This window comes from Hyperolius riggenbachi, chromosome 5, assembly GCF_040937935.1.
Source record: "Hyperolius riggenbachi isolate aHypRig1 chromosome 5, aHypRig1.pri, whole genome shotgun sequence".
Lineage (NCBI taxonomy): Eukaryota > Metazoa > Chordata > Amphibia > Anura > Hyperoliidae > Hyperolius > Hyperolius riggenbachi.
The window spans coordinates 222839321-222864213 of NC_090650.1; the positions used below are offsets into that span (position 1 = coordinate 222839321).

At 38.1% G+C, this 24893-nt stretch overlaps 1 protein-coding gene across 3 annotated transcripts in view; it reads left to right on the plus strand.

The window, feature by feature from the left end:
* LOC137518608 (dynein axonemal heavy chain 5-like) overlaps positions 1-24893 on the plus strand; it is a 553928-nt gene that overhangs the window by 265112 nt on the left and 263923 nt on the right. For all 3 annotated transcript variants that reach the window (XM_068236692.1, XM_068236695.1, XM_068236693.1), the window contains exons 43-49: positions 6207-6394; positions 12053-12247; positions 13477-13611; positions 16641-16830; positions 19873-20090; positions 21836-22147; positions 24602-24691. In XM_068236692.1, coding sequence (XP_068092793.1) covers positions 6207-6394; positions 12053-12247; positions 13477-13611; positions 16641-16830; positions 19873-20090; positions 21836-22147; positions 24602-24691 — 1328 coding nt within the window. The remainder of the gene's footprint in view (positions 1-6206; positions 6395-12052; positions 12248-13476; positions 13612-16640; positions 16831-19872; positions 20091-21835; positions 22148-24601; positions 24692-24893) is intronic.

The following is a 24893-nucleotide window of genomic DNA, read 5'->3' on the forward strand; positions in this document are numbered from 1 at the left end:
AAGGAGAACAGGAACGCTGCGATGTGGAGAGCCAGGAACACTGAAGAACTCGAGGTCAGGAACAGAGCCAGAGGTGAGGGCAGGCGGAACAGCAGGAAGGTCAGAAGACAGGCCAAAGGGCAGGCAGCAGACAGTCATAACCGGTGAACAAGCCAAGGTCGGGACTGGCAGCAATCAGGAATAGTCGGGGTCACAAGCCAGAGGTCAATACCAGGAGTCAGAATCCGGATAGTTGCTGGAATAGCTAAGCAAATGCAAGCTGTAAGAACTAACAGCACTGCAGTTGAGGGCAGAGCTGTTTAAATACAGTACTGGGCGCCAACAATTACACATGTGCATGTGCATAACCTTTTTACGCGTATGCACACACAGTGTAACGCCACGCGCGCCAAACAACCAGGGGCAGTAATAAAACCCAGCTTGCCCGCGCGCGCGTAAAGACACGCCTGCAGGAATGCCGGAGGTCGCCATAATGGTGAGTATGACAGTGCCATTTAAGTCTGTGAAGCTCGCTGCAAACAGTAGGTTCGTGAACATCTGTTTGCAAACCAAAAATGTCATGTTCGTTACATTACTACGAATTGGGTTGGATGCAATAAACATACGAATGATTGGGGATGAGTGAAATCTCTATACAATCATCAGATCCTATCTATTGAACAAGCAAATTCTCAAGGCCGGGCACTTAGCTTAATGCATTTTGTGAAGGAAAACACTTCACTTCCTCAGTATACACTATACATTGCATAGTCATGCAATAAACTGTTCTAAGGCAAATATCAAGCAGAGGCAGAACAGTGCAAAATAGAGTTTCATGGGGAAAAAAGGCTTAGTTCATGTCTAGTACAGCAACAGGCAAACTGCCAATAGCTATTTAGTGTGAAGGCCACGTGGGGAGAGTGTAACTGGAGGTGTATACAGTATGCTTCTAAAGGAGAAACAGGTGTTACCCAGCTGCACATAAACATAATCAGAAGCTAGGAACTGCAGTGAACCATCTTTTGGTGGTCAGTAGAACTCCATGCAATATAGCACTAACATACACTGCCACCAGCATGTCACATCGGGATATAAGGTTTTCATAACAACTACAAAACTTTGGGTACTAGATTAAAATATTTTCTGTTAAAATCACGGTATTATCATGGATTTTTAAATATATAGAACTAGCAACAGTTGGTTTCCTTTCCCTGATGGTGAATTATTTGTTTTTTGGTTATCTTTGTAACCTGCTATCTTTCAACCATGCTAATAACCTCTGCCCAGGCAGTGGTTTTCATTATACACATAACCCGAATTTTGAATGTAGAGCTCAGAGACAAGCTCGCAGTGACTATAAAAGCGCTTAATAATTTAATATTCAGTGCTCTATTTAAATACTAAGCAAATTATTCTTATCTCCTGACAATATATATTTAAAACAGTTAATAATGAGTGCAGTTTCATACTAATTTAATCAGTTCTGGTTCTATTTCATTGTGCTACTATTTATGCTTACTGACCACAGTATCTACACTCTTTATGGTGTGTAGACTTCCAGATCAACACCTTTGTATGCACTAAAAGTTAACAAATTTGTCACACTGAAAACTCTGAATTCTAATGTAAAGGAAATGAATATAATGCGTGTATACTTCAAAGTATTCAAAAGCTTTACTTAGGGGCTGAATGAAAAAAGCATTTTCTTCTTGTAAGAGGAAACAGAAAGTGTCCAAGGGCACGATATGAAAAACTGCATCCCCAAAAGAATTGGTACAAAGCATAACTCAGGCTTTATACTTTATTTTCTATGCTTAGTGCATGAACATATATCTATTATTAGTTTTATTTTTAAATTATTACTTCTTTATTATAAATATACCATTCAGGCTATTTTTTCTCATTCTAGTTTGAGCACCTCCATAATGAACACCTGTCCTACACATCTTTAGAAAGCTCTGTTCAGAGAATTTTTGAACATTTCCAGACTATCTAAAATTATTTGACCTAATGGTCAACAAATTTATGTAATGTTAGTGTTTGTTATTTTTATTATGTTTTTTTATGTAGTTTTGAAGTTTGCTTTAGTGCTGTTTATGCATTTTGGAATGTGTATGAGTGAAAACAGAAACAGTGTAGAGGCTTGACATAACAAACTTACAGAAAATTACAGGCTATGATTAATTGTTTTTTTAGTGTTTTTAATTAAAGTTTGAGTCAAAAATCAGCACATATAAAAGAACATTAACATTTTATATTCTGTTAGAAAATTGAATACAATTGTTTCTAAAATATAGAAAAGCAATTATATAAAATAAGAACAGCGCATATAATTTATTTTAAATACATAATTTGGAAGTACTGTACAGTATGAATGAAAAAATTACTTTGAAGTGTCTATTCGATCTGTGACTATGAGTTCACGAGGTAGGTCATTTCTGTAGCCAGGGAGACTACATGCAGTTTAAAAGAGAGCCTTTTACAGTGAATGCAATGGTGTCTGCCTAATCCGTCCTCTGTATTAAAGGATATATGGCTATCTTAGGTGGAGGTTGACTTTTCCAGTGTTTTACACAGATTGTTCTGGTTCTGTTTTAGGTTTATATAAGGTTTTTGTAAGTGTTTGATCTCCATCATCAACTTCAACTAGCCAAATATTTTCGCACCATTTCTGCTCCAGTTTTCATTGCTCTGGTTTTGATACTCTGCTTCAGTGTTTGTTCTTTACAGCCACAGTTTGCTTATTGGGCCCTAACGCTGGTGAGTTCTAAAAGCCAATTACAGTTAGCACCTGGCAGATGTTAAAAAACTTGCATGGGTGATTTTATCTACCAGCAAGTTCTTTACAACCTATCCTTTCCACTTTTCATGCTGTCAGGAAGTGATTCTTCCCATCAAATATGAGTGTTAGCTTTGACCTAGGAGCAAGCAAGAACTCCCTAACGCAAGTCTTCTGCCACATTAACCCAGCATCTGGGAGCCTCTTTTACTAAGGAATGTGCAGGAGCTCCCCACCACTGCATATCACTACCTGCAGCTCCTTTGCTGGTACCACCTGCCCTGTCTGTCCCCATCCTCACTGTGACATTCCTCCCAGCAGCTCATGCATACACCGCTGGTCCTGTCACTACCCATGGTCACAGCTTTGGCACTCTTGCAAGCATCCACTGCTCCTCACTGGGAGTTACAGGCAGCCCTGGCAAAGCATCTTTGAACCTCCTGTAAGGGCTCCCCATTTGACCACAGTCTGGATCAATGAGTTTTTTCCCTGAGGAGCATAATTCATCTATTAAACTGACCAATGAAATTCCTGGACCAATGGGAAGCCCTGGTGGAAGGTTCAAATATGCTTTGCTGGAGCTGCCTGTATTAAGGAGTGGCTGATGTTTTCAATGGTTGCTAGTGCTGCAGGGCGACTAAAGGCAGGGCAGAGGACGCAGGCAGGAGTAGCGGAGCTGTAGGGTGGGGACCGAAGGAATGGTGGGTAGTGACTATCAGCGGGGGTAGTCAGCCATGGAGCATCGGAAAATGATTCTCCAAGCAAGAAAAATAAGAAGGTAGATAGAAGATACAATTAAAAGAACATACATCAATACATTAATAGTAAAGGAAATGTAGATGTTTTAAACAGTATGTTCATATACTTTGCAAATACATCCTGTACTACAGTACTATGTCCACTAAGTAAATACAGGAATTTTACTTTAAACAATTACTGGCGCTACACATACTTTCACAAAATTAAAGAACACACACTAATTGTATGTGTTCTTTAATTTAATTTTATATTTCTCTCTGGTCAGTGTCTCCAGTCCGATAGTGGAACTGGATATTTACTGAAGTTATGGAAGCCTGGAACAATGCAAGTTTGGGTGGATAACTGGGAGACAACTCCCCCTCTCCCCACACACACACTCTTTATCTGCCAATGTTTGAATCTAAACAATAATATGACTAAAGAATAGGAGGAGCGTCTAAACCAAAGAGAAGAATAAGCTAAGGTCATTATGGGGTTGATGCATTAAGCTTCCTTAGTGCTTTAACACCTGTTTTTTAGAATTCTTCTGACATCACTTTACCTCATAATGTACAAACAGGTAACAGCCATACAGATTGTTTTGCATTAGATTAACATATAATTATGTACATAAATGAGCATGTATACATAAAATATATCTGAATTGTCTAATCTGGTATTACCCAAAAAATCATGAGAGCTTTTCAGCTAACTCCTGTTCCTGGACTTGCTTTTGATTTGCACAGAACAGGTGTTCAGTGACAACACATAGCAGAGCAGTGCTTTTGTTAAATATAATAAACCACATTTTTTTTTACCTGAAGTCTGTTTTTTTTTTTAATTTTAATTACCAGTAACTTAATAAACAAAAAAGTGGTTTGATATCTCACTGAGCTATACAAACCCCACCCCCAAATATACAGTGGGATGCGAAAATTTGGGCAACCTTGTTAATCGTCATGATTTTCCTCTATAAATCGTTGGTTGTTATGATAAAAAATGTCAGTTAAACATATCATATAGGAGACATACACAATGATATTTGAGAAGCGAAATGAAGTTTATTGGATTTACAGAAAGTGTGCAATAATTGTTTAAACAAAATTAGGCAGGTGCATAAATTTGGGCACAACAAAAAATAAATGAAATCAATATTTAGTGAGCCTCCTTTTGCAGAAATTACAGCCTCTAAACGCTTTCTGTAGGTTCCAATGAGAGTCGGGATTCTGGTTGAAGGTATTTTAGACCATTCCTCTTTACAAAACATCTCTAGTTCATTCAGGTTAGATGGCTTCCGAGCATGGACAGATCTCTTTAACTGACACCACAGATTTTCAATTATATTCAGGTCTGGGGACTGAAATGGCCATTCCAGAATGTTGTACTTGTTCCTCTGCATGAAGGCCTTAGTGGATTTTGAGCAGTGTTTAGGGTTGTTGTCTTGTTGAAAGAGCTAGCCCCGGCGCAGCTTCAGCTTTGTCACTGATTCCTCGACATTGGTCTCCAGAATCTGTGGATATTGAGTGGAGTCCATGCGTCCCTCAACTTTGACGAGATTCCCAGTCCTTGCACTGGCCACACAGCCCCAAAGCATGATGGAACCACCACCATATTTTACTGTAGGTAGCAGGTGTTTTTCTTGGAATGCTGTGTTCTTTTTCCTCCATGCATAACACCCCTTGTTATGCCCAAATAACTCAATTTTTGTTTCATCAGTCCACAGCACCTTATTCCAAAATGAAGTTGTCTTGTCCAAATGTGCTTTACCATACCTCAAGTGGCTCTGTTAGTGTTGTGGGCGGAGAAAATGCTTCCTCGGCACCACTCTTGCATACAGCATCTCCTTGTGTAAAGTGTGCCAAATAGTTAAATGATGTACAGTGACTCTATCTGCAGCAAGATGATGTTGTAGGTCTTTGGTGCTGGTCTGTGGGTTGACTCTGACTGTTCTTACCATTCGTCGCTTCTGTCTATCCAATATTTTACTTTGTCTGCCACTTCGAGCCTTAACTTGAACTGAGCCTCTGGTTTTTCATTTCCTCAATATGTTCCTAACTGTGGAAACAGACAACTGAAATCTCTGAGACAGCTTTCTGTATCCTTCCCCTAAACCATGATGGTAAACAATCTTTGTCTTCAGTTCATTTGAGAGTTGTTTTGAGACCCCCATGTTGCTACTCTTCAGAGACAATTAAAAGAGGAGGGAAACTTACAATTGACCCCCCTTAAATACTCTTTCTCATAATTGGATTTACTTGTGTATGTAGGCCAGGGGTCACTGAGCTTACCAAGCCAATTTGAGTTTCAATAATTAGTTCTAAAGTTTTTGAAATCAATAAAATGACAACAGTACCCAAATTTATACACCTGCCTAATTTAATTTAAACAATTATTGTGCACTTTCTGTAAATCCAATAAACTTCATTTGACTTCTCAAATATTACTGTTTGTGTCTCCTATATGATATATTTAACTGACATTTATTATCATAACAACCAACGATTTATAGAGGAAAAGCATGACGATTAACAAGGTTGCCCAAGCTTTCGCATCCCACTGTAGTAGCTGCTAATAATCAAATAGAGAACCTGTGAGCACTGATTGTTTTTTAACTCTGTTCACAAGCTCCTATTGCTGCCAGCATTAGAATTGTGTAAACTTGATGGACACATTATTTTTAAACCAAGTAACTTCATATGTTTCTTTGTAGGTTTGGCACAATCTGGTGCATGGGGCTGCTTTGATGAGTTCAATCGTATAGAGCTGCCTGTCCTTTCTGTAGCCGCACAGCAAATTTACATAGTGCTGCAGTGCAAGAAGAATAAGAAAACTCAGTTCATATTCACAGATGGGGATGTAGTAGATATGGACAGAGAATTTGGTATATTTTTAACCATGGTAAGTATATGAAGATGCTGTACTGCTATTGACTTTTCTCTGAATTCATTTTTTCCATGCTACAGATCGAACACCAGTTTGCAAATGTTTCACTTTTAAGGCTTATTTTTCAGGAAACAGTAGAACAGTGTGCACAATAAGTATGAAAAAGAAGCAAAAGGGAAAAAAAATATTATCAATAATAACATCGTAAGAAAGGCACAGTTTTTTAAACTACCAATATAATATTATAACGTTATTAATATGTGTATTGGGAAAACTAGACATTGGGCCATAATGTATGGTCAGGTTAAGAAGTGTATTTTGGTGTTAACCCATAGTATACTGTAAATTTGAAAGAGCACTTTTCATAGTCCAGTGTTGAAGTGTGCGCCAATTGGGGGTTGCTACTTAAAGTGACCTTTTCCAGAATAATAAATAGAGCAGCCTGTGTAACAGGCCTTGCTGGCAGGAAAGGTCAGCACAGTTCTGCATATTTTCCCATAATTCGTAAAATCATTCTCTGAACTTTGGTTTCACCTAAATTCCCTTTTATACATTATACTAAGCTGTATACCCAAAGTGGTGTTTAGTCTTATCTATCCCTTCCTTGATAAAAGTTTATGTTTAAAAAATGTAAAGAGCCTAAAGAAACTTCATAAAAAAAGGCGGTGACATAGTTGAGTTAGCACACTCTGCCGTGGCCCACGCCCATCAACATGCAGTGGTTTTTTGTACTAACAGGCTCACCTCTAATAAATATATATATATATATATATATCAAACCTACACTACATTAAATAAAAATGGTCTATTATGAATTGGTTAGTATTGGTTAGCATTTTCTGCCATCATCTAGATCACATTACATCAGAGTCAAAATTGCTTAGACGTTAATGGAGTAGGGGTGTGATTGAAGTTGCATGCTACTTCCACATCAAGGATTTTATTTGATATTTTTAATAAATCTAGGACAGCCTAAATTTATTTAAATAAACAGTTCTCTTTGCAGGTGCCTAAAGAAGACTGTGTCCTTACAATTGCTAATGCGCTTTTTTCCCACCACCATGTTTCAGGCTGATATGGGTGGTGGCTGCAATTTCTGCTTATTAGAGGCACACATTTTTTTTAATCCAGGCCATTTTTGATGAATCACTAAGCTATCTCATATGGAATGCTCGGATAACTTTGGAGATACCTTAATAAACCAGTCCCAGTGAATTGTGTGGATCCAAGAAGTTTATGGACCTTCAGGGCATTCCAGATATGTGCCACTGTTTTGTACTCATTGAGGCAGGCTGTTGCAGCACTCATTTTTCTATCATTGTAGGATTTGGAGTATGCGGGAGTGAGCTACAGACTCCAGGAAAAAAAAAGAGTTGCCCAAAGTTCTGTTTTCATTTGTTTAAAATACAAATAAAAAACAATAAACAGCACACTGCTCTGTATTTAAAAAAACAACACTTTGGGCCCATTCACACTTACAATCGCAGAACGCCGGCGATTACCGCCGGCGTTCTGCGGGAGTGATTTTCCCGCGATTAGCGCGGAAAAATCACTGGACACTGCGGCGGTTTTGGAGCGATCGCGATTAGCGTGCTATGCACGCTAATCACGATCGCAAATCGCGGAACGCTCGTCGCCGGCAAACCGCTGCATGCAACGCGGTTGCGGTTATCGCTAACCGCAACCGCGGCAGTGAGAACACGGCCACTGGCTACAATGTGTAGCGGTTCTTGCAGAACCGCTAGCGGTTTGCCGCGAGCGGGAATCGTGCGATTCCCGCTCAGGTGTGAATGGGCCCTTTCTCTCTGAAATAGTTATGTTAGTGGTTTTCATGCTTTGCATATTCGCCAGGCCAGACTTCAAGAGCTATTATTAAATGCGGATTAGTTAGAGTAATTTCTAAATGCTGATTCTTGGAAGCCTTGAACTTAAACCTGAGGTTTGCAAAATGCTATTACATCCCTTGATGAATGAATATACTAATTATTTTGTATTGTGTTATGCTAACAATGAATGGAAGCTTTATCATCAGAGTAGCTGGGAACATATTCCGTATTGTTTAAGTTAAACTAATATAAATGAAATGCTTCTTGGCATTCATTCCATGTATACAACGTTGTAGATTTTTACTAACGCCTCATTGAACCCTGTGGCCTGCATGGTACAGGGAGTACCAAGTCTTTGGGAATGATACCAGGCACACAATAGTGAAACTATTTTGTATTTTTGAATAATAGAGAAATAATCCTGTTGTGTTTACTCTTTGTTCTGAAGGTTAGACAAGAAGATAGTGTATGTTTCAGTGATGCATGCTAAGAGAAAGAGCATTTGCATATGCTGCATTTGTTTTGCTACTTCAGCATTTTTCCAGTACTTTACTACAACTATAGCTAATAATGAAGGTTATAAAAATGTACCGGCTTGGCAGCTTGCTGTATCATCTGTTGCCCTATGCATTATCATTCATTATGAACAGATCTCATATGATGATTTAAAAAGCATCTTTTGCTGTTGTGTTTTTTTTATGAGTTTGACTTTCTTTTCTGAGAAAAGGAAGGTCTGATTTTGGTTGTCAATATCTACTGTGTAATTAATTTTGAAGATGCTGCAAAGCAGACATTAGAGAGTGAACTGGTCATACTGTATGTTGGGATAATTAAATAAGATGATCACTATCTGATCACTGTTGGACATCAGCAGCAAGAACCACAATCTGTGATGCATTTCAATTGTTTTTGTAGTCGACATTTAGGAAACAATTGATTGTAAAGTTTGGAATTCCTCCAGTTGTTGGAAACTGTATTGAAAAGTTAATCGCTATGTCGTAAATATCTTAATTGATTAATGATTATTTTAAATACCACACTACAACGTTTCTCTTCTGTTTTGGTAATTTAAAAATCTAATTATGTGTGGTCAGCTGTAGACATAGACTGGGTAAAATTTAAGAATATTTACTGCCAACTCCGCCCTGGAAATATTATATTTGCACTAAAGTACTTTCAGAGTACTTAATTAGAATATAATATATGGTGCATTTTCAGTGACATTTTCAAGCCAAATAAAGAAGGCCTTTTGCTGTGTCTCTGCTTGTTTGCAGTTTCCTAGTAGTGGTGCTGGGTTGCTAAACCTTCCTCCACATAGAATTCTGTATTTAACATGCAGGTCTTGTAGACTACAGAGGTTGAATATGGGTGAGAGTACATTATCATAATAAGCTTGTATTAGTATATTGCATATATAATTTTGTAGACATTGATGAGGACCTTTGACCTTGAGGACTGCTGGCTTGGATCTAAGAGTTTCTGGAGTAGAGCACCAGGTTAATGATGCCAAGAACATTTTATACAGTAGGGGATCTGCTGTACTCATGTAATCATACTGTGAATTATAGGGAAGTGGCTAGGATACATTTTCAGGTTTGATTGGACTGTACCTTTATATCATGAGCTATAATGTACAGGTCCTTCTCAAAAAATTAGCATATTGTGATAAAGTTCATTCTTTTCTGTAATGTACTGATAAACATTAGACTTTCATATATTTTAGATTCATTACACACAACTGAAGTAGTTCAAGCATTTTATTGTTTTAATATTGATGATTTTGGCATACAGCTCATGAAAACCCAAAATTCCTATCTCAAAAAATTAGTATATCATGAAAAGGTTCTCTAAACGAGCTATTAACCTAATCATCTGAATCAACTAATTAACTCTAAACACCTGCAAAAGATTCCTGAGGCTTTTAAAAACTCCCAGCATGGTTCATTACTCAAAACCGCAATCATGGGTAAGACTGCCAACCTGACTGTTGTCCAGAAGGCCATCATTGACACCCTCAAGCAAGAGGGTAAGACACAGAAAGAAATTTCTGAACGAATAGGCTGTTCCCAGAGTGCTGTATCAAGGCACCTCAGTGGGAAGTCTGTGGGAAGGAAAAAAGTGTGGCAGAAAACGCTGCACAACGAGAAGAGGTGACCGGACCCTGAGGAAGATTGTGGAAAAGGACCGATTCCAGACCTTGGGGTAGCTGCGGAAGCAGTGGACTGAGTCTGGAGTAGAAACATCCAGAGCCACCGTGTACAGGCGTGTGCAGGAAATGGCCTACAGGTGTCGCATTCCCCAGATCAAGCCACTTTTGAACCAGAAACAGCGGCAGAAGCGCCTGACCTGGGCTACAGAAAAGCAGCACTGGACTGTTGCTCAGTGGTCCAAAGTCCTTTTTTTCGGATGAAAGCAACTTTTGCATGTCATTCGGAAATCAAGGTGCCAGAGTCTGGAGGAAGACTGGGGAGAGGGAAATGCCAAAATGCCTGAAGTCCAGTGTCAAGTACCCACAGTCAGTGATGGTCTGGGGTGCCATGTCAGCTGCTGGTGTTGGTCCACTGTGTTTTATCAAGGGCAGGGTAAATGCAGCTAGCTATCAGGAGATTTTGGAGCACTTCATGCTTCCATCTGCTGAAAAGCTTTATGGAGATGAAGATTTCATTTTTCAGCACGACCTGGCACCTGCTCACAGTGCCAAAACCATTGGTTTACTGACCATGGTATTAATGTGCTCAATTGGCCTGCCAACTCTCCTGACCTGAACCCCATAGAGAATCTGTAGGATATTGTGAAGAGAAAGTTGAGAGATGCAAGACCGAACACTCTGGATGAGCTTAAGGCTGATATCGAAGCATCCTGGGCCTCCATAACACCTGAGCAGTGCCACAGGCTTATTGCCTCCATGCCATGCCGCATTGAAGCAGTCATTTCTGCAAAAGGATTCCCGACCAAGTATCGAGTGCATAACTGAACATAATTATTAGAAGGTTGACTTTTTTTGTTTTAAAAACACTTTTCTTTTATTGGTCGGATGAAATATGCTAATTTTTTGAGATATGAATTTTGGGTTTTCATGAGCTGTATGCCAAAATCATCAATATTAAAACAATAGGAGGATTGAACTACTTCAGTTGTGTATAATGAATCTAAAATATATGAAAGTCTAATGTTTATCAGTACATTACAGAAAATAATGAACTTTATCACAATATGCTAATTTTTTGAGAAGGACCTGTACTATACTAAAATTAATATATAAAAAAGGAAGAAAGTTCTGCATGATACCTGTAGCCACAATTAGTCCCAATCTTTGTTGAATCAAGTAAAAGCCAAACAGCCAGATAGCTGACATGTTTCGAACACGCAGGTCCTTAGTCATAGCACAAGTTCATGGTAAAAAGCAAGGCTAATATATGCTCTAAGACCCGCCCCTCTTAGGTGAGTTAAGTGACACACCCTCCCAAAACAGGAGAAGAAAGGGAGGGAAAGAGAGACAAATTAAAAGAGGAGATTGACTCCCACAAAGTGACAATAAAACATACATAGCATATGAAAAAAGGAGAAAATCAAAAATACACTTGTAATGAGGTATATCCAAGTCATAAGCACACAACCGGTCCTTACAATAAACTGTAAATGGTCATACATATGAAAGAAAAAAATATAATTGAACCTCAGGAAATGGACAACATTTTTCCTTTTTTCTGTTTTCTGGGTCAAGTCGCTGGTTCCAGCACTGCCTTAGTGACCGAGGTTGAGCGGATTTCACACTGTTTTACTAAAATAAGTACGGCAAACATTTGTGACTATACACTTATTCATTAGAACTTTCTTTTTCCTTTAGAATCCAGGCTATGCAGGACGTCAAGAACTCCCTGAGAATTTGAAAGTTCAGTTCCGTACAGTGGCTATGATGGTTCCAGACCGTGCTATCATTATGAGGGTAAAGCTAGCCAGTGCTGGTTTCCGAGACAACCTAATTTTAAGCCGAAAATTTTATACTCTGTACAAGCTGTGCGAGGAGCAGTTATCAAAACAGGTGGGTGTTGTTACTATGAAGTAAGCTCACCTTGATGTAGTAATGAGTTTTTACCTAGTGACAAACAGTTGGTGGATGTAGAGGCTCTAAAAAGCCATGCATAAAGCAGCTACATACACACCACTATGATGTAGGAAGATGGATCCAGAGACTTCCCTCCACGATGAGCGATGCCTGATCCATCTTCTGACCAGTGGGTATGCGTGACATCACGCAACTTACATGATTGGTGCAAACAAGACTTCAAGCAATCGCGATACTTTGCGCAGAGTCTTCGGGGATCTTAAAGATCCGATCAGCCATGATGGTCATTATCGGCATGCATTGCTAAACGTTGTTAACGTGATCGTGTGCCTATACCCACACCGCGAGGTCATGGAAACAATCGCTTGTCGTTCAAAAAATCACTGGTCCTCAGAAAAATCATAGGGAAAATCGCGAGGTGGGTACAGGCCTTAAGAATTAAAAAAGTTTAGGTACTTAAAGGGACACTTAAGTAAAAAAAATGAGTTTTACTCACCTAGGGCTTCCAATAGCCCCCTGCAGCTGTCCAGTGCCCTCGCTGTCTCCCTCCGATCCTCCTGGCCCCGCCAGCAGCCACTTCCTGTTTCAGTGACAGGAGCTGACAGGCTGGGGACGCGAGTGATTCTTCGCATTCCCAGACACATTAGCACCCTCTATGCTGCTATATGGTATATGATATATGCTATAGCAGCATAGATGGCGCTATTGTGGCCAGGAACGCGAAGAATCCCTCGCGTCCCCAGCCTGTCAGCTCCTGTCACCGAAACAGGAAGTGGCTGCCGGCGGGGCCAGGAGGATCGGAGGGAGATGGTGAGGGCACCAGACAGCTACAGCAGGCTATTGGAAGCCCCAGGTGAGTAAAACTCATTTTTTTTTATTTAAGTGTCCCTTTAAGATTAACATTATAATTATAATTCAGTCATGATGGCTTACCTATGAGTTGAAATATTTACTAATGTAAGCTTCATCCTGTTATTTTATTCTGCTTCTTCTGTGAAATTCTAACTTGGCTCATTATATTTTGCTGACATGAATGCTGCAAGTGATATGCCATAATAAGTATAGATCTTTGTACGCTGCTAGACCCACGTGTTTTGTCATATACGTCTAAATTATGCAGTGCTATGAAAATGCATCCATATAATGAAAATTGGGCAGAAGCTAAGCTAACAGTGCACACTGTTCAATGATTTCATATTTTTTAGGTTCATTATGACTTTGGATTGAGAAATATTCTGTCTGTCCTCCGAACTCTGGGAGCTGTGAAAAGATCCAATCCCGAGGAGCCGGAGAAGACTGTAGTAATGAGAGTTCTGCGCGATATGAACCTGTCAAAGCTGGTACGTTACACCGAGTCCTCTTGTAGATACTTATAGGTTTGGTGAATAAGCCAGTTGACATGATGCTGACATAACAGGTGACACAGCTACATTGGATGTGATTCAATATGGTAATATTTCATATTTTCTCTATCTGACATAATGTCAGCTTGTTAGGTACATGGAAAGATAATTTAAATTGCACAGAATGCCTACTTTAGGCAATTTTTTTTTTTTGCAAGACAAGCAGTGCTGCAAACAGATAAAATAATCAAAAAGCTAATGACTTGAAATCTATTATAATATTAGGACAATATATTGATCCTTGTGGCTCATCATAAATCATTATTTTATTGTAGAGCTACTGTGCAAAACTTTACATATGAATATGAAATGTACTGTGCAAAACTATAATTAACCAGTCTCTGCTGTCATCCTTGCCGATAGGCAGAGTGTAAGGTTTTGCAGCCACACTGATCAATATTAGAACCTCGACCTCTAACATGGCCTTAGTCTTATTCTAGCATGTGTAGCCTGTGCTGAAATATTTAACACTGTATTTCTTACTATACAGCCTTCACGGAACTTTCATATTGCTTATTTATGTGTTTGGTTGTTATAAAGAATTTCTCACTGGGATTTTTTTTTTTGTACTTTACCGTTTTAAAGGAAAAAAAAGTCCAACCCAGAAGTTAAAGTTTTATCATATTTCTCTGTGCAGTCCAGAAACACAGTAAAGGTTTATATAATATTTTATACAATTACTAAAACCAACATCGTTTATTTATCAAGTCAGGTGGGGATTTAACTGGAGCAAAAATAGGAGCAATTGCTGAAACCAACCAATAAGTTGGTGGAAAAACGCTCTTGATTTTGAACAGGCCAGCGATTTCAGATCGATTTTCCAGCGTCCCTATTCTTAACATTAAAACGCTAATCGCTCTGAAACGCTCAAAAAACGCTACCAGCAACGCGTTTGCGATTCAGCAAATCGCAAAATGCTTAGATGAGAACCATTCCATACACTTCCATTGTACTAGCATTTTTGGTAACCGCTAGCGTTTTTCCGGCGGTGCGGAAATCGCGCTGAAAACGGTCTAGTGTGAACGGGTCCTAAGACACCAGATGTTACTTAAACAGGAAGCTTATTGGTTACAAGCAGGGTGATCCAATAAAGTTCCATAAATGTGTGTATGTCAGAAACTGGCATACAGAATCTACTAAGCAAAAGTAAATCCTAACGATCCGTAGCTCTCATCTAATTAATAGCAAGTGAAGCTGCTGCACTGGTACACCTATAGTGCTTTGAGATGTATTTTAAACTTTTTACCTGATATTTTTGTCAGGACATTTTTTTATACCACCTTTACAAGGTTTATTTCTTTTAAATAGAAAAAACAGGGGCTGTGGAGCCCATGGAAATGGGACCCAGCTCCTGAGCAGTACTAACCCATATGATGCATAACAGTGGAGAGGACAAACTTTTCCCCCAGTTCTGAAATTGCCTTTGTCCAGTATTATGGACAAGGGACTCATCACCACTTCATGTTATGAGATGTGAGGGTAGACACTGGGGAGGGCTTACTGTGAAATCTGGGAGCCCACTTTAATAATTTAGTGACCCCCAGATGTCCTCCATCTTCCAAGTAAATAGATCATGAAGGGAATTGTTAACCTTCTACCTATTTATAATAATACACTAAAACTTATTTGAAATAAATACAATTACAATTTTATAAAAAAAAGAATACATACTATCAGATAATAGAAAAAAAAGAAAACTGAATGAACAGAATACTGAAAAAAGGAAACACTTAAAAAATAGAAAAATAGATTATTATAGAACATGTATGCTGATAAAAAAATGACAGAACAAGAAAGAAAATAGAAAAGTACAAGAATATTCGTTGTGTTAAACATTTCTATAATTATAAGTTAGAGAGGGTCAAAAACTACCCCTTTACTTATTTACCTGGGAGGATTGAGGTCTGGAGGGCATTGCCCTTATTATTAAAGAGGGCCTCAAGATTTCACAAGCCCCTTCTAGGATATAACAAGTAGCATGAGGTGGGGATGAGCCCCTTGCCCTTAGAAAAGGATCATTTGAAAAAGAGGGGATGCTTTGTCAACCCCACCCCCCTTTGTTTATTCTGACTCAATGTTATGGACAAAATGGGTTGCTATTGCTTAGGGGGAGGAGCTCCACATCACTGGGCCCTGCACTCCCAATGTTAAATAAAAAAAAAATCATCAACAGCTATGTCATATTGGCTCACCCTATGCTTAAATCATAAAACTAAACAAAAAACAAGTTAAAAATATATAACACAAAGCAAATAATCAATTACTATCTACTTTAGCTTCAGTGCAATGTGGACTATGTAAGGTTACATCTTGCACTGTTAAAGTGGACCCAAATAAAAATACAAGATTTCAGAAATAAAATCTATTTTCTAAATTATAATAATAAATTGCAGCCTTTTTTTCAGCTGCATGATGACAAAAATGAAATATAGACAACGCCCCTGTGAGCTACCCTGGGAGGGTAGCTGATGACAAACATACCCATGATCCAAAACCCCCTACTAAGCTCAGAAGTAATGGCTGCCACCTGTATAACCCTAGTTATGAAAAGAGAAGGGTGAAAAGCATGCACTGAAATGTTCATAGGCTTAAAGGAGTGTTTATTTATCTTTGTATGTGTCAGAGTGGTGCAACTAAATATTTTTAATTAATAAAATGTTTGGTTTGGGTCTGCTTTAACCAAGTTTATAATTTTCAAAGCTATTAAGAAGTACACTTTTCTTTAGATGACTGTGTCACCATTGTAGCCATATAGAATGAGTTAGTATCCCTGAATAACCACAGGAAGTCATTTGAAACCACAGATACTTATTTTCTTTACTACAGTTATCATTTTTCCAATATTCTGGTTTTATAGGAAGAGAATGATTTAATGAAATAATGGTAAATCATCATGAACCGAGTACAAAGTACTGGGCACCTCAGGCATTAAATACAAATAAAAGTTTGTTGTACCATACTTCTAGGTGGATGAAGACGAGCCACTCTTTATGAGTCTTATAAATGATTTGTTCCCTGGAATTACGCTGGATAAAGCTGGCTATCCAGAGCTGGAAGCAGCCATTCAGAAGCAGACAGTAGAAGCTGGTCTTATCCATCATCCACCTTGGATTCTGAAACTTATTCAGCTGTATGAGACACAGCTAGTGAGACATGGTGAGCATGCTAATCTATCTGCAGACAGGATGCAGCTGAAAACACCTATGTGTTTTGTCTAAATCAAGGTTATGTTGGCCTGATTACAGGGAGTCTAAATATTTATAGCATATAAATGTTTAAAGAGTTTTACAATTCCCTTTTTTCTTTTTAATTTTTAAAGGAAGAAACATTAACATAAATATTAACTGTATTCCTCTGAAATCATGTCTTTGCGAACCCTTAATAAAAAAGGTCAACATTTCCCGCCTACACAATTCCTTTCTGGACTAAATAATACATCTATATATACATATCTCCTCCTTCATACATGGATGATGTATAGTGAAAAAAACAAAAAAAAAACAAAGAAATGCAAAATGATTCAATATTTTCTAAAGGCAAAAACTTGCCTAACAAAAAATTAATCATTATTAGTGCTTTCATCATAAACATGTATATAAATAGAGTAATAACCCTAAAGTGCAGGAATAGGAAAGACACATATCTACAACTTTAGTTTAGGAAATAATGTCAACCCTTTATTTTCTCCCCTCCATTATGCATTTCCTTATTTAAGAACTTATCACTCAATGGGTACAAAGGGACGGACCCAGCCAAATTAGTATTTGCAACTATAGCGCACATAATTCAAATAAGGATTCACTATTATTCCACCTCTTGGTGGAGAATAATAATTTCTTAATTTTCATCCTAGCCACCAGAGCACATAAAGGCATATTCCCATTTACTATCACCAATATGCAGCGAGTTTACTAGCACAGTGTTTGCATGCATCTCTATGGGATGGGATTCTTAAATGTTTCCGTGCACTCTGCCTAATAGTGGAGTTTAACATGTCCTTTCCAGCAGCAATATGTCACATCTCACAGACTTTACTGAACAGTTTGTATTATGTTTGAAACTGGGGAATAATGCCATACCACTAATATATGCGGTGCAGTGAGTTTCCAAGCATAGTGTTTGCATACATCTAATCTAGTAACAGCTATGCATATCGGACAATGATGAACTTTCTTTGAAGCAATCTTCAATCATTGATATCAGATGGGAAGTGGCCTGATGGAATTCATCAAAGATTAAATGCACTCAAAATAACAGTGCAGGATAAACTCTCCTCTCTAGCAGCATTATACCACATTTGTGCCAGTTTACCATTCTCATATTGAGGTGTGTACAGTATATACTGTATGTCTTTCCTATTCCTGTACTTTAGGGTTATTATTACTCTATTTATATACATGTTTAGGATAAGAGCACTAATAATGATTAATATTTTTAAAGGTAATTTGTGGCTTTAACCACTTAAGCCTAACTGGCCGAAAATTTTCGTCCATTTAGGCTGCGCGCACTCCCGCGGGTTGCGCGTGCTCCCGCGCGCCCCCCCGTGCGCGCCCCCGCTGCTGGCCGCTAGCCCACCGATCAGTGAAAGGTATTATAAATCCCTTTCGCTGATCGGACCCCCCCGGAGAAAAGCCGACAGTGTCTCTTCAGACGCTGCGGCTTTTCTGAGCTCTGGTCTCCTTTCTTCTGCCTGGGAGCGAGATTGATCGCTCCCAGGACTTTTTGATTGTGGCCATCTTGTGGCCAAGTAGCAAATTACACCAAAAACACACAGTATTAAATAAACACATTTCAATACATTAAAAAAAAACCTGTTTACCTCCCACACCAAAAAATACCCACATACAAGTTTAAATTAAAAAAAAAAAAATTACAATAATAATAAAAAAAACATAAATAGTTACCTAATGGTCGGAACTTTTTAAATATGCATGTCAAAGGAGTATATCAATATGATTTAATAAATTATGGGCTTCTAAATAGTGATGGACGCAAATTGAAAAAAAGCACCTTTATTTCCAAATAAAATATTGTCGCCATACATTGTGATAGGGACACAATTTTAATGGTGTAATACCCGGGGCATATGGGTAAATACAATATGTGAGTTTTCATTATGGAGGCATGTATTATTTTAAAACTATAATGGCTGAAAACTGAGAAATAATTAATTTTTTTCCGTTTTTTTTCTTATTCTTCCTGTTAAAATGCATTTACAGTAAAGTGGCTCTTAGCAAAATGTACCACCCACAGAAAGCCTAATTGGTGGCGGAAAAAACAAGATATAGATCAATTCATTGTGATGAGTAGCGATAAAGTTATTGGCAAATGAATGGGAGGTGAAAGTTGCTCGGATGTAAAAAAAAATTCAACCCTGTGGGCTTAAGTGGTTAATAAATATTGAATCATTTTGCTTTTAACAGTTGTTTGGGGGTTTTCGTTTCATCATATGTTTTCTGTGCAATAGCACAGGTTGCTGCTTTAGATATTCTATAATTTGTAGAATGATATTAAATGGTGTATGCATACTTAATAATAGTAATAATAATAGGGGATGCTTATCATAAAGACAGGATTGTGGTATAATGAGGTATAAGGTGCAGAAAGAGATGAGATGTTATGAGGGTTGAGGCATGAAGAATGGGGTACAGAGAGGCCCAAGAAACCGTATAATGAGGTCTAAAGTTCCTAAGAGAACAGAGGTAAAGTGAGGTGGGAGTTTATTAGAGGACTGGGGTTTGGGGCACAGAGAGGGTTGAGGTGTAACAAGATACATGTATTCTATAAGGACTGCTGCCACTCTTAATATATTCCATCACTTTTTATTGTTGGTGCTCATTATTAATTGATGTATCCCATTTTGAGATGAATATGTATCAAGAAAAAGATTGCAATATTCTAAACACCTGCACTTGTCGACACAATGTATACACACTATAGTTGCAGAAAACGTAAAATGGAACAAGATACAGACATGACAGAGACTGCCCCATTGTTCCCTATAGAGCTATTTTATCTAGACCTTTCTAGTACTTATAAAGCTTGACTGTTAAACCAGCTGATACGCAACCAAGCAAATACTGCAGTTTATGTTGTGATATTAATTATGCTCCTAACTAAAAATAGTATTGGATCAAATACAAAAATAAAACGACAATTAAAAAAATGACTTTACATTTTTTTATTTATGGTGTTAAGGAATGATGACACTTGGGCCCAGTGGAGCAGGCAAAACCAAATGTATTAACGTCCTCATGAAGGCAATGACGGACTGTGGAGCACCTCACAAGGAAATGAGAATGAACCCCAAAGCTATCACAGCCTCCCAGATGTTTGGCACCCTGGATGTTGCCACAAATGACTGGACTGATGGAATCTTTTCAACTCTGTGGAGAAAAACCTTGAAAGCCAAAAAGGCAAGTTTTAGAAAATATTTTTAAATTCTCCAGCAAATGTTCCTTTTTAAAGCATTGCATATACAATATTGCCAGACTATTTAGTACTTATATATCTTTTCTGAATTTTACCACCCATAAAAATTCTGTTACAAAGTAACTACACATGGATTGCTATAATTCTTTACTTATCAATCACCAATATGTTTCATAGAGTGCTACACAAAATAAGAGATGTGGCTTACAAACCTAAGAATTATCACAAAAACATAAAACAGGAGAGTATGAGCAACCTTGCAACAAAAAGGTTATAATTTAAGAGAAGGGGCAGATACAATACGCAAGGTAGATGGACTTAGATAGCGGTTATATAAGTCACTTGCTATGTAATGAATAATCATGGTAGAGGGAAAGGTTGGTGAATTGTTATGAACAGGGATTTTGAGGGCTTGTCTGAACATATTAAAGCAAACCTAAAGTGAATTATGAGTTAATGATGAATTGTATGTGTAGTACAGCTAAGAAATAGAAAATCATTAGCAAAGAAAAGAGTCTTATTGTTTTCCAGTACAGGAAGAGTTAAAAAAACTTAAGTTATCTATGTGCAACCCAACTTGAGTTGTATACAGTCCTGTTTTCTGAAGCACGTAAATAGCCAAGAAACAGTGAGAGACAACTTGAGATAAGGTTTTACTGCAGGAAAGTTCTAAGTGTAATTGTTTTGTTTTGTTTTGTTTTAGAGCTTAAAAGTGTGATTTTAAAACTGAAACTGTGACAATATGATGCAATGTTATTAAAAAAAAAAAGCTATATAACTGAAATTAAAAATATGAGACTCTTAGACTCGTTTCTTTGCTGCTTATCTTGTATTCATGAACCCATACTACACATACAATTCATTATATCATAACTTTTTTATTTATTTTTTTATCAATTCAGGTTTGCTTTAAAAGTGTGCACAAGCTTTATAGGCTGAGGATGAGAATTCTAGTGAATAGACCCCACTTAGTAGAAATATTGCAGCCAGCCAGGAAATTAAGCTGAGTGAGGATGATACTAGTAGACCAGAGGAGGGGATCAGGGGATTATTTGGGGTGTGTTTATGTGAGATGTCAGAAATATATCTGGAAAAGGAGCTGGAAAGGGATTTGAAGGTAAGGCATGGTATTCTGGTTGTTAGGAAACCAATGAAGGTATTGACAGAGAGAGGCAGCAAATCAGAAGAGGTATGAAGCACATTCAAGTCTTGCCGTAGTATTGATTGCAAAATGAAAGCCTTGTAATGCTGGGCATACACGGCGAGGTGCGCTGTTATCAATCGAGCCGCTGATGGCTCGATTGATAATATCCGACAGGTCCGATGACCTGCAGGATAGATTCCCCGCTCATTCCCCGCCGGCGGGGACGAGCGGGAATCGATCCACGCGCATGTGCGGATGAGCCGGGACGCGGCGGGAGTCGATCCAGTGGCTAATCGGCCGCCGGATCGACCCGTGTATGCCCAGCATTAGAGGAAGACCTAAAACAAAGATGATGCAGTATTTAAGATAAGAGGATGCTGATATCTGTAATAGGACTTCAATGGTCTAGGAGTTAGACATGTATTAGTGATGGTATTTTAGAAATGTTGATTTGGAGATTATCTTAATATGAAAAGTGAAGGAGCTGTCTGAATAAAAGATATCTCCCAGGCAGGAATTTTGATAGGAAGGCAGAATAACAGTACCTTGTTGATAATGTAGCATTATTATTGTTTTTCGTTTTAGGGCGAACATATATGGATAGTCTTGGATGGTCCTGTGGATGCTATATGGATTGAAAATTTAAATTCTGTTCTGGATGACAACAAAACTCTGACATTAGCTAATGGGGATCGTATTCCAATGGCACCTAACTGCAAAATCGTATTTGAACCACACAATATTGACAATGCCTCTCCAGCCACTGTATCTCGCAATGGCATGGTCTTCATGAGTTCTTCTGTGCTGGACTGGAGACCTGTCCTGAAGGCCTGGTTGCAAACTTTACCAGCTGTTCAGAATGAGGTCCTGTGGAACTGCTTCGACAGTGTTTTTCAGGTACATCATAATGTACTATTTCAGCACACAGTATAAACAGTATATCTCTAGTTTTTCAGTCTCTTCTTGGATCACTTTCTATTTAACTGCTTGCCGACCGTGTCATGCCGATGGGCGTGGCCAAGGCGGCAGCCCCAGGACCGCCTAACGCCGATCGGCGTAAAGTCCTTGGGGCTCGCTTTGCAGGAGATCGCGCATCTCCGCTAGGTAGCCTCCCAGCAGCGATCGCCACTCGGAGACTGTTATACGGCGAAACCACCGTCTAATTACCTTCTACATTGCTGCGATCTACAGCAGCGCTGTACCGGGACAGCCGTGTGACACGGCTGTCCCCTCCAGGGGATCAAAGGTAAACGGCTGTCATAGGCTGAAGCATCAATTCATTGTTTTTTTCCTCAACAAAAGTGTAATGTCCCTTTAAAGTGAACTTGCATTGCTGCTGAAGACAATGAATTGTTTTTTTCCTCCCTTTAAAGCAAACCTGCTATTTTATTTGCCTAAAAACAGAACGCTGTGCACTACATATATACTTGGACAGCAAACATTATTTTTTTGGTTATCTACTTATAAAACTTGATCTCCACACTTATTACTCTATGCTGTATTAATAAAAGGGATGTTCATGTTTTGTTCATTGGTAATCACAAATCTCCTACCAAGAACATTAAAAGTGGCGATCTGCAATAAAGTGAAAAACAGTATATTTCACACCACTTTTTTAATTGTTGCCTGTGGCGTTCTACCAAATGAAAGTCGTGACTGCTGTCTGGTGATCTATAAAGTACATGTAAATAACAATGAATTCGTAATAGCAGAAAACTGATGATTCCTTGTTCCTGAAAATTTTAATTCTCTAAACTGATCGCTACTTTTATAAATCTGGCAAGCTGATGAATTCTGTTAGTTCTGCAGAAATTATGGCACTAGTCCTTTGATCAGGCTGATTGCAAGTTTTATAAACAGGCCCTATGGAGTAGATTTAATTACTTTCTCTACACTGTAGACGTGCTTCTTATTTTAATATGAGCATGTGCTGCCCAGATATATATGTAGGTGAGTAATCTGTGTCAAGTTATTCCTGAAAATAACTAACACAAGATTTTGCCATTACAATTCCTTACATGTTATTCAATAATTATTCTAACATAATCCTCCTCGCTTACAGTTTCAGGATAGGTATAGTTTTGTGCGGTGACATAAATTGACTCTGTGCAGTACAAATTGCAACACCAATACAATGATCATATAATAAAATGCTGTGTAATTAATCTGGTTCCTCAGTGTAAAATGTTATGCGTGGATGGTTTAATTTAGGTAATGAGGTGCATTGGAAGGAGTGACAGTGTATTAAGGGAGCAACACACTTTGCAGTACATTTAAACTTAGCAAATACCATGCAGCTCACATTATAGCCATTGTGAGCTTTCCATAATGAAGTATACATTCATAAATTTTCACAACCTAATTTTTCCTTGCCAAGACCTTGTGGTGATGTATTGAGCCTCTGTGCCCTAGTGACATTAACTATGAACAGCTTCCATTCTTGTTTTTCAGAGTGTTATTAGGCAATATCTACTGTAATGTAGTTACTATACTGAAGGAAAGTGACCTCCTGCAATTGCATTAACACATGCGAGTTACCACTAATAATGATGTCAATAATAATAATTGTAATGCACAATGAATATTCTGTTACTTCTATATTATTTAGCTTACCAGAACAACATATAAACTATGAATTAAGTTATATTATCATAAGCAGATAAATATCTTGTCTACATTATCATTTTTATCAAGAAATGTAAAAAAAGATTCTGATCTTGTTTTCATTGATACAAAAGTAAATGACAACGTTTTTAATATTGAAAATAACTGAGATAGGCAAAGAATAATTATGTGAAATAAACAAAAGCACTCTGGCTTTTTTATATATTATACCATGATTTGTCCAGTCTCTCTTAACTCTGATGTAGTCCCCAAACTATTTCATCATACACATGATCTCTATGCCTAAAATCCAGCGTATGCTCACCTGTCAGTGTCTGCAGCCAAAAATTAACAACACATTGATCCATGGCTATACACCTGACACTGTGGTGTTTGATTTGAGTGCCCAGAGTTGCCCAAGGCAGGAATAGCAATTATGGTCCACTAATGAAAAAAAAATGCATCTATAGGGAAGAGAGTATAATAATTGTGCCTACACTGCAAAGGTTATGATCTGCTTCAGTGACACATTAGAATATGAAATGTTGGAATAGCAGAGGGTCTCCTATTTAAGCTTTCTGCTGTTCATTATATTTACATTGTTTGATCCCAGTTTGATTTATTAAAGCTATTGTATTGCACTTACATTCAATGCATACTTCAGGTATTGGTGTAACTGAGTGCAGGTAGTTAAAATCCTTAGTTTTCCAATGTTCTTGTGTTATTTATCTTACATTTTTTTTGCAGGATTTGATTAATTTTGTCTACACAGTTGTGTCACCAAAGATGCAGATACTGGAATGTATGTACATCAGGCAGGCAATTGATCTTCTTCAGGTAAGTCCATAATACATATTACAAATACCTCAGGTACACAGGTTACTTCAAATACTTTTTGTAGTGCATTTATTATTTTTGCATATCAACAGCTGTGAACATTGTTTTGACACAAGTACACCTGGAGACCAAAAGGCAATGACGTGAGAAGTTCTCACGCAGCACAATCCTCAAAAGACATCTGCCATTAAAATCCTCAGTG